At 44.9% G+C, this 14,927-nt stretch overlaps 1 protein-coding gene across 18 annotated transcripts in view; it reads right to left on the reverse strand.

Annotated features, from left to right (window-relative positions):
- The window catches only part of TSC1 (TSC complex subunit 1), a 27,954-nt gene extending 13,033 nt beyond the window's left edge, over window positions 1-14,921 (reverse strand). For 2 of the 18 annotated variants that reach the window (XM_078382796.1, XM_078382784.1), the window contains exons 1-12: window positions 14,531-14,632; window positions 13,676-13,727; window positions 8,231-8,297; window positions 7,686-7,880; window positions 5,934-6,037; window positions 5,571-5,723; window positions 4,906-5,050; window positions 3,813-3,967; window positions 2,674-2,747; window positions 2,111-2,289; window positions 1,174-1,283; window positions 358-475 (exon numbers count right to left, since the gene is read on the reverse strand). In XM_078382796.1, coding sequence (XP_078238922.1) covers window positions 358-475; window positions 1,174-1,283; window positions 2,111-2,289; window positions 2,674-2,747; window positions 3,813-3,967; window positions 4,906-5,050; window positions 5,571-5,723; window positions 5,934-6,037; window positions 7,686-7,791 — 1,144 coding nt within the window. In that variant the 5' untranslated portion in view covers window positions 7,792-7,880; window positions 8,231-8,297; window positions 13,676-13,727; window positions 14,531-14,632. The other 16 variants (XM_072984910.2, XM_072984909.2, XM_078382795.1 and 13 more) reach the window with 14 other exon arrangements.
- Window positions 14,922-14,927: the final 6 nt, after the last annotated feature.

Below are 14,927 nucleotides of genomic sequence, written 5' to 3' on the forward strand. Positions count from 1 at the left end.
TGTGCTTAACACTCTCTCTGGGCAGTTGGCAATTTAATGATGGGAGGCTACACATTGACACCCCCCCCCCGCAAGCTGGGTCCTCCATTCACTGACTGCAGAAAGAAGGATGATTAAGCCTCCATTTCAAGCCCACGGGGATCGAATTCCGGTCATAAGCAGAGTCTTCACTGCAGTACTGCAATTTAACCACAGTGCCACGAGGCTAAATCATCCATTCCCAGACCCACTTGTCTCTCAAAGGAGAAACAAAACAAAACAATGCCTCGGTACTTCTGATCTCATTTTGGAGGGGGGGTTGTGATCCTGACTTGCAAAGCAAAAGGGGGGGGGGGTTAACCCAAACATTAAACCTACCAGGCGTGCTGAAGAACTTGTAAGGCTGGGAGGAAGTGTGGGAAGAATCCAAAGCAATTCCGGGGGACGTGGGGGGCGTGGTCATGCCACAAATAGCAGAGGGGCTCCAGAAGTGCACCTGAAAGGGAAAAGCTTCGTGCGTTGGGCATCTCGGGCGGGAAGTATGAGCAGCCCAATCTCTTGCCCTTATTTTTCCATCTGGGCATCCCTGGAACGTCACAGGATTTACCCTAAATCCCCCCGGCATCTCTACATAGACACACAAAAGGGGTTCCCAACCTTGGGTCCCCAGATGTTTGTGGACTACAGTTCCCAGAAATCCTGGCCGGCATAGGAAGGGGTTGAAGGGCTTCCGGGAATGACAGTCCAAGAGGGTCTGGGTCCCTCAAGGGTGGGAACCACTGCATTAGGCAGGAGAGGAATGCAGGTGAGGCCCTGGCAGACACTGGCCGCCTCCACCTGCCCAGGCACTTTCCTCGGCTAAGGATGTAAAAAACCCCTAGTTCCTTTACGAAGCATCCTCTGCCATTGGTCCTCTGGGATTTCATGTACCACTCTGAGTGGGGGCTGCTTGATTTCTCTAACTGAAGATGCTGAGGTTTTGACATCGTACCTTCTGCAGGCAAAGCAGGTCCCCTACCGTTGAGCTGCATCTCCCTCCCAAAATGGCACAGTTATCTGCAGCATGACGGGGTGCCGCCCACTTTGCTGGGGTCCCCCGCCGGCTCTACGGCCCTTAGGCTCATACCCAGTGGCTACGCTCAACCAAGACAGGGCAGCCCTCACGCTTATAGGCCACTCAAGGAGCCCCATTACCTGCTGAGGCTCAGCTGGCAGACAGGCGGACTGAGAGTTCAAAATCTGAGGTAGGTGCCCTGACATTTGTGACAGTGCTTGCCGAGAAGAAGAATAAGGAGTCGATGTTCCTGTAGTCAGAGAGAGAGAGAAAACAAAGGGGAAAGGGAATGACTTCGCTCTATCGGTACACAGTGAAGACTGACTTATTTGTTCGCTTGCTTGCTTTAATCCCGCCTTTCCCCTTCAGAAAAAAACAAGGCGACTTGAGCCATTAACAGACAATGTTTGAAGCTACGAACAGGAAGTATACAAATACTAAAAATGATCAAACTACACTGAAAGACAGTAAACAAAAGCAACACCCCAAAAGATACGGAAAGCAGTAAGGCAGAACCAATAAATTAAAAACCCCACTCAGGCAACCAGTTGCTAAGAGAAATCCTGCCTAAAGATAAGGGGCTTTGTCTGCCTGCAGAAGGATGGCAAAGAGTGGGACAGTTCTGGTCTCCAGTGGCAGAGAGTTCCACAGTCTCTGGGAGCGGCAACAGAGAAGGCCCTCTCCCGTGTCCCGACCAAGCACACCTATGAAAGTGGAGGGACCAAGAGAAAAGGCCTCCCCTGATGATCTCAACACCTAGGCCAAGCTGCCTGGAGGATTCTGGGAGTTGAAGTTCAAAACCACAAAATCTGCACGGCTCTCTACCTCTTCCTCCACCCTACCTTTCGTCCAATGAACACCAAGCAGGGTACCTGACTCTCCTCCATCAGCCTTTACCTTCCTAACTGCCCTGTCAGGAAGCTGAGCGCGAGGGAGCAAAGAAGTGACCAAGGCTAACTCAGAGTCCTTCAGTGAGTTTCATTACGGGACTAAAAGCTGGACCTCCCGGCTCAACATTCTTAACTCTTACACCAAACTGGATCTCTCCATGTATACTGAATTATTTGATCGTCTTACCAAAGCTACTCTGCGACGCAATGTACGGGCTGGATACGGGATTGGCCGGGCGATGTTGCGAGGGCAAGCACGACTGCTGGGACATGGAACAGTAGCCGTCTTCGTAAGATGCTTCGGCCGGGTCCAGGGAGATTTTGGCACATTCTATCACAACATCATGCGTCTCCAATCTCTTCCACCTGGAGAGTATCCAAGTACCACCAGAATTTACAAGCTACGTAGGTAAGGAAAGGTTTCCGCCGACATTAAAAGAAAAATCCCAGAAATACATTTCTAAAGATGAAGTGACGAGAACTAGCCATGAGAGGGAGCCAGAGGCCATATATTGCCACAGTGTCATAACCAGAACTGGCCATCAGAGGGAGCCAGATGTACAGCGTTTGACGTAATCCGCATTTTTCAGCATCTGCAGGGCGAAGGGGGCTTGGAACCAATCCCCCCGCGATTATGGAGGTCCTATTGTAATTTTATCTGGACTATTTCCAAAAGCTACAGCTGCAGTATCAAAGACATCAGGGGTTCTGTAGGAGCCAAGCCTTTGAGAGAAACGGGAATGCAGATACCTTCGAGGGTCCAATTCATGATCCTTCGAGCCGGTCACTAGCTCTGGATGGATGCGGACATATCCCATCATTGGCTAGAACGGGAGGGAGGGAGAGAGAAAAAGAGACAGAAGTATTTTGAAGAACAGCTGGTGTAAATTACAACATTGAGTTCAAGGAACAGATAACCTTTGGTCCGATATACCCAAAATCCTATTGCATCACGTCAGCAAAGTCGTAAGGCCATCTGCACACCTGAGAATCAGGGGGTGGGCTCTTTATTTAACCGAGATGGAAACTTACGACTTTGTTTATGTTACTCAACAGGATTTGGGCCGTGCTTCGAATGGCCGTCTGGCAGCAAGACACAAGCTTAGGCACACATATGTCATCTCCCAAACATATGGTAACATTTGGTTCAGAAACTCCCTTCAAACAAGCCCGGTTTTTTATACTACTACTGATAATCTGTTATATTATTTGGATTACCTTTGACTGAAAACAACCCCAAGTACTGCCTTGCACTAATCGGGCAGTATACAAGTACAGCAGGACCCCTGTATCTTGAGAGATGGGGACCAGATGCAAGTTCCCACCCACCCCCAAAAGCTGCAAAACAGATTATATAATACTATTCCTAATGTATGCTATACATAGTGTGGCCTCTGGCTCCCTCTAGTGGCCAGTTCTGATAGCTTCTTCTTTAGAAATATATATACAGTGGTGCCCCGCTTAACGATTTCCCTGCTCCACGACGAATCTGCTTAATAATTACGTTTCTGTGATTGCAAAACAATGTTTCAAAATGGCACCCCGCTGTGTAAAATAGCTCCCCGCTGTGTTTCCTCACTTTACAGGCACCGGAAAATGGCCGCCCTGTGGAAGATCTTCGCTAGACGATGAGGTATTTCGCCCATTAGAACGCATTAATTGGTTTTAAATGCATTCTAATGGGCTTTTTACTTTCGCTTGACGATTTCGTTCTACAGCGATTTTGTCATTTCAACAACGGGTTGTACTTCTATTTCATACTGGGTCCAGTTAAAGCGATGAAATAAATTGCAACCATCACAAATGTTGTTTTTTAAAAAGGTCCTTTGGTCTCCTAACAACGGGTGCACAAAATGTAGCTGGGCTGGCTGGCTACCGTCCTCGCTTACCTTGACCACCTCTTCAAAGGTCTCCAGGTTTTCCTTCATACTATAATGGGAGCGCAGGAAAGAGACGAAGTTGCAGGGGTACATTCCGTAAAGGCGATGGAAAAGGGCGTAAACGCTGGCATGGAGGTGGACTAGGTAGATCTCTGCCACGTGACCTGAGGAAGGAAAAACAGACACCGGGGTGCACCCTGTCACTCCTTCCACGGCTGCGTACACGTTCAGAATGAAATCAGCTAGGCAAGCCAGCCTGTTGAGAAATCGTGACTTTGTCTACTGTTTCTAGCTTTTGCAAATACAGTAGTACCTCCCCTTATCTGCAGGATCGGCATCTGCTGATTCGCTTATCCATAGTTTAAAAATATTAAAAGAAACTTTAAAATGAAAAGGCTAGAAATACAGATTTCTAAAGATGAAGTTACCATGACTGGCCATGAGAGGGGGCCAGAGACCATGCTATAAATCACATTGGCTAGAGAAATATATTCCCACCCTGTCGTTACCAGAACTGTCCAATAGAGTCAGTCAGAGATGCTTTAAAATCGTTCGCAATTAAAATCCTGTTTCCTAGAATCTGTTTTTCAGCATCCGTTGGGGGCCCCAGAACGGATCCCCTGCAGATAAGGGGATCCCACTATATAAATATCTTTAAAACTGTATGGCCCCTATCTGCTAAGTCACAGAAAGTCAGGTCAAAGAAAACGACCCTTTAGTATCATCCTGTGCTGATTAATGAAATAATTAAGGGCAAGCAGTTATACATGTAGAATTATCTCAGGTGACCAAATTGCAAACATGTCCAAAGAGGGTTATTGAAAGCATTTATAAACTCGAGCTGCATAAAGCCTTCCACAGAGGCTTACCAAGATCATCTCTAAGGCGCTCTCCCGTTTATAGGCATAACACGCAGGGAAGCAGGATTGAGAAGAATCTGTTAGAATGCGGAGCTGAAACGCCTGAGAAACTCTCTCGCTCCACCCATCCTGGTGGCCTCTTCCAGCACAAGCCGGGCTTGATGTACCTGAATGTCTCGCTGACGTTCGCTGCAAGCAATAGGGTTAAATCTGCTCTTCACTGACACCGTCAAGCATCTCACCTGGATTCTTCAAGTACCAGGATGAAAGGCGGCCAAAGATGCCGAAGAAGTCGTGAAGATACTGCTTCCCGGACTGGGGGATCATGGGCAGCATGGTTATCAACACTAGCACGCCTGTAGTAAGGACCACTACATCGGTGTCAGTCTGCAAAGGGAGAAGAAGGAAAAAAATCAAGTCAAAACGGTCCCTTCCCCCCCCCCCAGGCAACATGATGTTCCCCAAAGGGCAAATCAGAGGTGGTAAGAATGCTTTCTTATCATCCTCCACATTTCTGGCAGAAAACATGATTTGTAAATGCATGTAATTAGTGAGAAGCAAGGATTAAGAGCTGGCTGGATAGCTCAATACCAAGCCGAAGGTTTGGATTTCAGATCCCCTCTGTTCATCTCAACAAAAGAAGGGAAAAGGAAACTTATTCTTAGTTTTTTTCTACCTGAAAAACCCTGGAAAGGCTTGTTATCAATCAAAATTGACTTTGACGGCACACAATTATTAAGGATTCATAATTTCCACAGCCTGTTTGCGCTGAAAGCACTTTACAATTCTGATGCGTGATAAATATTACTTTACCAGCACCGATGTGGCCGGCGTCCTACCGTAACTGATTGTGTGCAATGCTAAAGGTGACATCTATGAGGAAGGGGAATCAACAACCCCCCCCTACCTTGAGACACTTGAGCAACGAAAGCAGGACAGGCGCTTGAGAAAGCTTGTGCTTCCAGGAGGGTTGGCGTCTTATCACGTGACCAAGAAGGGAGAGAGTAGGAAGGCGGGTGGTGGGTTTACTCATGTATTCGTTGATTTTGTCCAGAAGGTGCTGTGAAATTTGACAAGAGGAGAGGCAAAAGGAGGCTGAGAAGGAGACCCGGATCATCATCCTGACTCCTTCGCCGAAGCCCGGTCTAGAGGTCTCTAGTTCAAAGATACATGGCAGGTTTTTAAACCCAGCTTCCCACTTCAAATTCACTCCATTCCCAGAGAGCTGCCTTCCGTTGCGGCAAGAAGCGCTGCTTTTTTTTCTTCTTACCTTGTCGTGCGGTTCTTGAAGTGTGTACAGGATGTGCAAGGCCTGCTGGGAGCCGGTTTCCAGGTAGTAATCCACCAACGTGTTTACGAGCACAGGCCCCCGGTCTGCCAAGGTTATGACCAAGAAGCCAAAAGAAAAAGAGTAACAAGACAAACCAAGAGAGAAAACCTGTTACCGAGAGGTGTAGACATTTAAATAAGACAATATTTCTGGGAGTTGTAGTCCGTACGCCTGGGGAGTAGCCTTCCAGATGTCACTGGGCTACAGTTCCCATGAGTATAACCAAGGTAGCCAGTGGTAAAGCACTAGTAGAGCTGCAACTGAAAAATATATGAACTGATTAACATTTCCTTTTCTCTGAACTAAGCACCGCCTAGTTTGCTACTTATTTATGACTTGCTTCATTTCATTTATACCCCCCATCTTTTTTTCCCCTAATTCAGGAACCCACAGAGACTTACAAAATGGCAGGCGAAGGACAGATAAAATGTTTAAAATGCAACTAAATATGTAATATTTAAAAAAAAAACAAGTTTGTGACAATTCAAAACAGACACACACACAAATCTTTTAAAGAAGAGATATGATGCATCTCCTGTTTACAAACACATTCATCATCAGCTGGAACACAGGGTCCAAAGGACAATTTGAAAAGAGAATGGGACCAAGGGGGGGGCAAGCCCAGCCTCATGGGGAAGGGGCTCTAAAATGTCAGGACAGACCACTGAAAAAGCCCTGTTTCAAGGCCTCACCAGACACAACTGTGAATATGATGGTACGAGAAGTAGAGGAACTTCAGAATCTCTCTCTCTCTCCCTCCCTTCCTCCCTCCAGCAGGCCTTGCAATATTTAACCACAGACTGAAATATTTAAGCATGATCTGGGCCTTCAAGTCTGGAGTCTTTCTAAAGAAGGCTGTCTACGCAACATAGTGCAAAAGCTCGCAACGAGGAAGCTAAGCAACTCTGGAGGCGATCGATGGTTCAACAACTAGAACGTCAGGGGACACCATGAATGCGGCTTAATAGAGTATGAAATGAAAGCATAAGAGCCGTCTAAAATAAATGTGTTGATTCTGAATGCAAGGTTTAACAGCGTGCAATATATTTTAAACATTATTCTCCCAATGGGGAAAGCCCTCGTCTTGCTTCCACGCTCTCCTCGTAACGATCGTTCCCTGCATAAAGGTTCTCGAGGAAGGGCATGGATGGCAGAAATGAGTTCTGGAAAACCTGATGCCATTCCCTCCTCCTTACAGCTAATCGCGCGCCACCCCGTACAACAGTTCCTTGACACGTCGCCAGACGAACCAAGGAGAAAGAACCATAACTGCTTCCTAATCAAGTTCTGAAAAATAAACAATAAGCCATCCCAACCTTTCAATGACCAAAGAGGGTTAGAGTTCTCTTTCTGACAAACAAGAGGAAGGAAATTCCATTGCCCATCAAGTAGCTATGAAATTCCCAGCGGTTTCCAGATTATGCTATAGTCAATAATGCCTAGCTTAGCTCTGAGCCATCCTTTCTGGTTTCTGTATCTGGATGCCTCTCTTCACAAGGTTTCCAGTATTTCCCCACCCAAGCTATAATACGGCAACCGTCTTTCCTACACGTGGTGTTCTTCTCTCCCTCCTTCCCACACCCTAAGCAATGATGACACACAGCTACGACGCACAGATCGGGGGCCTTTGGAAAACACGTATGAGGTTCGCTGAAGCACCAGAGACCTCGACAGATAAGCCCAATGACCTACCTGCATTTAGGTTCTCTCTAAAGGCAGCCGTGATGTCTTCCAGGACCGCCAGGACCGGAGAATCAAGCATGGTGAGGAGATCGCTCACGTTTCCTTGCTGAGCCATTCTGCTTCGTTCTTAGGTGCTTACGTGCATGCTACGGGGATCGTGCAAAGCACAAGATCTAAAGATGCCTCATCGGTGCTCCTGTCCAACTGAAGACAAAACACTGACTTTTTTGCAAAATGACTCTTTCTTACTTTCAGTTTTCTACCGATTCTTTACTCCAGTACGGTCTTTCTGCTTTCCGGAAAAATAAACGGAAGCTTCTACTACAGTAAGAAACCACCACCACCATCCCTTATCCACGGGACGAGTATCCACAAATTCACTTATCCAAGGTCAGAATACAGCAACAATGTTTAAAGAAAAATGCTAGAAATAAACGGTTACAGTCCCAGGTTTCAATGCTGCTCCCCAGCAAAACCACATTGAAACAAAGCTTTAAAAAAAGGGGGGGTCAAACAAAATCCCCAGCGTACGGAAAAACTTCAGAATCCTTTACCTGGTGTGCTGACGAGTAGTCTTTCTTGACACTGATATCAATCTGGTCCTTTTCATGATCACAAACACTGGAAAAGGGAAAAACAAAGAAGAGCTGAGCATCTCACATAAAACAGAGTAACAGAAACCAGTGTTGTACACGCTCACATGCACGCAACCCATATGAAACAACTGGAAAAGAGAAAATTTCTATTTATTCATTTATTTAACATGTTTTTATCCCACCTTTCTTCTTAAAAAGAAACCCCCAAAGAGCTTTAAAAAAATAAGAGTTCCTTCTTGCTATACGGCAGCACAAAGCATTTGGCCATTCACGCTGGATTTCTAAGCGCTATGAATCCCTCGAAGTTTAGATGCCATATGCAAAATGATCAAAATCCCCGTATACACACACACACACACACAAGTTCCTCCCGAGTACAAAATGCTGATAAAGATAAGGGAGGAGGATACCCCCATGTTCTCCATCCATCCAAAATTTAAATACTGCCTCATTAGTGCAATGCACTGTTCTGGGCAGTTCACGGAAACTGTAAATAAAACAAATACCGTGAAGCTTATAAATGCACATACACAACTAGCAAGTTAAAAAACAATGATCGGATAACAGACATGTATTGCAGGGTCACAATGAGAGCTGGAGGTGTAAAATCAGGGGGTCCTATTATATAACAAAGGAACCCCCAAGAGTCCTGTGCTGCTCTGTGTTGCTGGATATTCTTTGTGAGCTTGTGTGTGTGTGTACGAGAGCCATTTGTGCCATTTGAAACCTACAAGCTGTTCAACAGGAGGGTCATCAGACACCCAGAAACAAAACCCAACCAACGTTGTTGTGCCATTTAGTGCCTTAAGGACATTGACCCCTTTTGGCCTTGGAGTTCGCCACGGAAATAACTTCGGCCAGGTTTCTGCCAGAGACCCTTCACAAAGCAGCCTGTATTTCTCTGGGACCGCCTGTTCTGTGGCAAAAGGCTGCCCACAAGGAAGGAGCGGAAAGGCCCCCGGGTGCCACTTTCTCAATCAGGGAATTAATCATCCGGGATTAAGAGCTGATGCTGCATAACGGCGAACAGCGTAATCCAGAAAATCCCTGCCAGGAGACTAGAGAAGCAGGCCCAGAGCAGAAATCTCAACTGAGGCTGGCAAATACCTGACCCTATTTATTTATTTATTAAAATTATTTTTACTCCACCGTTCTCCTTAAAAAGGACCGAAGCCTAACACAAAATGGTTGAGGTGGTGATGGGGGTTTCCAGACACGATTGGCAAACTAGTTAATCCAGGTCAAAATATCACTTTACCCAATATTGAGATTTTTTTAAAAAACTGTTGTGCTCTGTCCTTCAACAGAGAAGCAGTATACACACAACATACAGACACAAAATACAATTAAAACTGGCCAGCAGAATAGAAGAAAATGATTAAGCTGTTCACAACAATTGCCAAATTTGATTGTTGTCTGGCACGAAAAGAAAAAAAAACAACCAGTCTATGGCAAGCGCCCCCCCCCCGAGGAAGACCATCGCCACCACGCCCAATGTTTCATCCTGCTTACTGGCTCCAGAGTAAAACTGGCATCAGGAGAAGGGCATCTGGCGATTATCTCAGTAGGCAGACAAGAGTTGTGTCGGGGAAGGCAACCTTCGGGGAATAAAGAGAGCCATCTGTGACGTCTAGGGCAGAGAGTGCCAGCGTTGCGACACCAATCCTGGATTGGGCCAGTCTCCTGTCTAGGATGCGGCATGCTCAAAACAGGTGTTTCTACCTGCGCACGTTTGTACTGTAAACACCCTCTTGCATCAGCTCTCCAAGAACACAGCCGCTTGAGCAATGGACCATTGCCCAAGGAGAGAAGCCAGGAAGACATTGGCTATCTGGATCGAGAACCAGTGCGGTGTTTCAACCCATAGAAAGTGCGTTCCTGTCTCCCAGCCCCAACCATCAACTTTGTGGCTGTATTTTATATCATAGGTCCCAAACGGTCAGCAAAAGACAGGTCTAACGGACAAAGTTACTGGAAGAGGACCTGACGCGTTACGACGTGCCATAATAATTAAAGAAACCCTCGTGATCCAGGGTCAGTTTATATCCAATACCACATGTTGGAGATAAGGAACCATAGATAAGAAACCATTATTGCGTTCACAAGCAAGAAGAATCTGACTGGATGATACACAGGCAAAATACCTAACAAGACCCATCCAGATGGGCAAAGCTCAGCGGTCTATGTGTTGCGAGACAACAGCTCCCATCATCCCCCTCTAGAGTTTCTGGGAGTTGATGTCCATAAAAATCCAAGTTACCCAAGGTTGGGAACCACTGATCTATATTGTTTTTTTCACCTCTTAGTGTTTTAAATGGAAGTGTCACGATTTAGCAAGCCATGTCTGAACTGCTTTTTAAAAACAAGGTTTTAAAATAGTATTTTAATTGTTTCCTGACCATTATGTAATAATCTACAGTATTAGGTAACTGTAGCTTCTTAACACTTGTTATCAATCACAACAGCCAACTTATTGTTTGCTGGGCATTCCATCATCTTCTGCAGCGTGTCGACACTGTGATGCTTGGTAACAACTATATCAAACCAAACAACAGGCTAATACATGAAAGTCGAGGAGCCCGTTTGTATCTGTGCAGACCTCCAGTCTTCTGAAGTTAACAAAGATTTTTAAAAATTCAGGAACTGATTTTGATTAAGACCACTAATCATCAAGCCTTGATCTGATCACTGATTCTGGCTCTCCCCTCTGGAAAATAACTATTGCAGTGTCGTGTCCTTTCCTCTGTTTCTAAGTAACACCAATAGTAAGGAAAGGAAAACCAGTAAGTTCAAAATAAAAACAGCTTCCTTTTGTTTAATACACAAGTATAATCAATTATTTTCTATTTGATGTTTATTTGCTCAAGTGGCAAGAACTAGGTAATACTTAGGGCACCCAACTTTAAATGCAAGTTTAATATTTATTAATGTTTATAATGATTAACCCCCAAAAATATATACTTCTAAATTTCATATGTACTAAACTACGCCACTGTTCACTAGGTTGTGCCTAATCTTAAAGCACACGAGTTTAGACTCACTACTAAGAAAATAAAAATTGTGTCCCTTTCAATGGAACCTAAAATCTGTGAGGGTTCTTGACTAGCAACTGCTGGACTGAATAACTCGGTGGGTTGGAGCACCTGGGCTTAGGAGCCAGAAGTCAGGAGTTTGATTCTCCACTGCGCCTCCCAGGAAACCAACCCATTTGCACAGTTTTGGTCAAGCTGTATCTGCTTTCTCTACACCATGCCTTATTGTACATATCTCTGCCATGCCTCCCTCTTATCAACATTTCCCCTTAGCTAAAAACTCTCTATTGCAATCTCTCATCCAAAGCTAACTCTTCCATTAAACCTTCTGCTTAATTCTTCTCTTCTCGTCTTCCACTGGATGAATTTGACTCCATCTGCTGAGAATCCCCACTGCATCTCCCCCAGCCCAACTGGAGAATCCAGGGAAGCCGATGAGAAATGAAAAGGAAAACAATTGAACTATTTCTTCACTAAATGGAAGCTTACCATGAAAATCATCTTCACGTGAAGTGAGAAGTTACAGATTTAAGGAGGTTATCAAGGATACTATTCATGAGACCTATTCACAATTGTAAGATTCAAAATCAATGTGTCTCTGAATATCAGCCACTGTGGAATTATCGTGTAGGAGAAAACTATTGTTCGCAAGTTCTTGTGGGTTTCCCACAGGAATTGAGCTGGCCACTGTGGGAAACAGATGGGCCTTTGTTCTGTTGTAGGTTATTTATTTAAAATATCTGTAACCCATCTTTTCCCTTTAAAAGGGCCCAAGGCAGCTTACATCATTAAAACACAATATTAAAAGCTGAAAACAGTAATTTATTCAAACAATAAAGAAGAATTTATCTTTAAAATATAAAGTAAAACATTGTGAAGATTTAGAAGCAACAAGATAGAAACCATCTCATTTATTGTCTCCTAAACAATCTGTCACTAAAAGACAGCCTGTTTGAAGGCTTTGCCTGCTTACCGAAAGACAGCCAAAGTGGAGCTAGCCTGGCCTCCTGTAGGAGGGAGTTCCACAGTCTGGGAGCAGAGACAGAAAAGGCCCGCTCTCGTTTCTCCACCAAGCATCTGGATGCTGTTGTTGTTTTTAATTACTACTATTACTCTGCAACCCACCACATAAACTGACAACCCCATTTAAAAATCAGACATAGGAAGTCCAAAAGTCTATGCCTGAAAGGAATTAATTTCTGTCAGCTGTGAAGGATGAACTTTAACTGAGGGAGAGAATCATTAGTCACAAAGTAATTTAGTAGGATTGGCCTTAGGTGCTTTAAAGTATGCCTACCGTTTTGACAAATTAACCACAGTTAGGGCTAGTCTGTTACCTTCTACACATCTACATTCAAACACCCCAAAAGAAAGAGAGTTGTTAAGGAAAAAGACAGTTTTTAAAATGATTACTGGGGGGGGGGGGAATCTTTTTCTTTCACTTAAGCCAGATATGCAAAAGAACAATGGGATAACAAGCAACCGAACTCACTACAGAACTAATCCAACTGAAAAACAAGATTAATATGTTCCTTTCGCCATGAATTAGGAACTGTAAATAGAATTTTTTCGAAAAGAGGTTTTGATCTTTTCTCTCCCTCCATTTTCAAAAACAGGGTACTCAGGTTTTGCAGTATTCTGATTAAACCAATCTTTGACATAGGAGACCCTCAGACATGAGAATTTGCTGGTTTTGGGAAGAAACAAGCACAACAAAAAAAGAGGCCTGGCCTGTTCCTACACCTGCAAGGGGAAACAATTCTGAAAATCAGCTTAAGCACAGAGGTGACACTTAGAAACTCAACATGGAGGATGATTCAGGAGGATAATCAGCATGAACTAGAAATAAACAAGAAAACAAAGAAACTATAAGATTCACTCAAGCTCTCTTTTAATTTCCTTCATTCCACTATTTTGCAAACATTTCCCTTTTCTTTTCCCCTAATAATTTGCTCCCTTTCTCTTTACTCATTGTTTCTTTATTCCTTTTAATATTTGTATACTTGGTTTTAACATTAAATATTGTCTTTTAATTCTGTACGCTGCCTTTGTACACCCATTGTTTTTAGCTTTCCATAGCGTCTCTCAATTATATAAGCCACCTTGAGTCCCTTCTAAGGAGAAAGGTGGAGTAAAAATATTTCAAATAAATTAAATAATAACTAATTTCTCCCAATAAACTTCATTAACTCTTTCTCCATCATCATCCTCTTGCCATTCTTCCAAGGTCTTTGTGCTCCCACTCTCAGAACTAGCTGCACCTCAACAGAGCCTGGCCCATCGACCCCAGACAATGATGGATAAAGCAACGGACCCTTTTTAATATCATACTTGTTGAATTCTTTTTTTAAAAAAACATTTGTATACTCACTCTTTTTGGCTTTTAAATATTGTCTTTTAACCACTGTAAGAGGCCTTGGGCCCTTTTATGAAGAAAGGCAGGGTAAAAAAAATATTTCAAATCCTGTACACACAAAGCTATTCCAAAACACATCCTTACTAAATACTATGATTTTACGTCACCCTCATTTCTACCTCAGCCACCTCGTCCTTCCTCAGCCTCTTCTTTCCCAAGTCCCATCCCCTTTCTTTCATGGGGGGGTCTCCCCATTTCTGCCCTCCCCCTAACTGGATTTAAATGCACAATTTTAACACTGCCATTCCAACCCTTTAAAAAAAAAAGGACTATGACGTTAAATATGGCTCCTCGCCTTTCTTGCTTTGTTCTCCCTCAGAGCTTCCACACACCATTTTCTCCCCTCACACCCCCTTCCCTTCTTCACCCCCCATGATTTCTCACCAAGTCTTTCTCTCCCCCCCCCCACCTACCTACCTAAATACCTCTCAAGGGCACCTCAAGAGAGATCCCACCTGAGGAGACGGCTTACCAACCCATAAGAGCATTTTTTTACCATTTATAAAACCTTTGAAATGTACGCCTGAAGCGTTTGTTTGTTCGTTCGTTCGCCTCCTTCGTCCGCCTGCACCCCACCTTGGTTTGGGATTTTCCTTTCCCCCTCAGCCCCTCCATCCCTCCAGGACCTTCCCTTCTCCTCAGGCTTGGCCCAACCCGGGCACTCCCCCCTTCCCGCCCCCCTCACGCCTTACCCTCCTTCCTTTTTTTCATCCCTTTTTTCCTCTTATTTTATCTCCTTTTCCTTTTCCTCTTCCTTTCCTCTCCTCACGCCTCCCATTTCTGGCCAAACCCCCGCTTCAAAACACTCACCCCCACCTCCTTCCTTCTCCTCCCCTCAGCTGTTTACCACTCAGGGCTTTTCTGACCAACAGGGCGCCGCCATCTTGGCCCCACCACCGTCCCTGGCGCCTTCCCAGGGATCCCTCCGCGGCCTGCCCTCCCTTTACAAAAATAGTCCCCCCCTAAAAGCACACCCTCGCTCCCTTTTATTCCTACCTGAGGCCGGTTCTTCCGTCTCAAAACAAAAAAACACCCTTCCTTTCTTTTCCCAGCGGTAAGATATGGGCCAAAACTCGGGGCCAACCGATCCCAGTCGCGGAAGGATCTCTCTTTCTCTGCGACGGGGAGCGACGCGACCCGAAAGGCGAAAAGGTCTCGTGATGCTCCGAGGGAGGCCGCAAAAAGAGGTTCCGGCCCCGCGGAGGGG

This window comes from Pogona vitticeps, chromosome ZW-PAR, assembly GCF_051106095.1.
Source record: "Pogona vitticeps strain Pit_001003342236 chromosome ZW-PAR, PviZW2.1, whole genome shotgun sequence".
Taxonomy (NCBI): domain Eukaryota; kingdom Metazoa; phylum Chordata; class Lepidosauria; order Squamata; family Agamidae; genus Pogona; species Pogona vitticeps.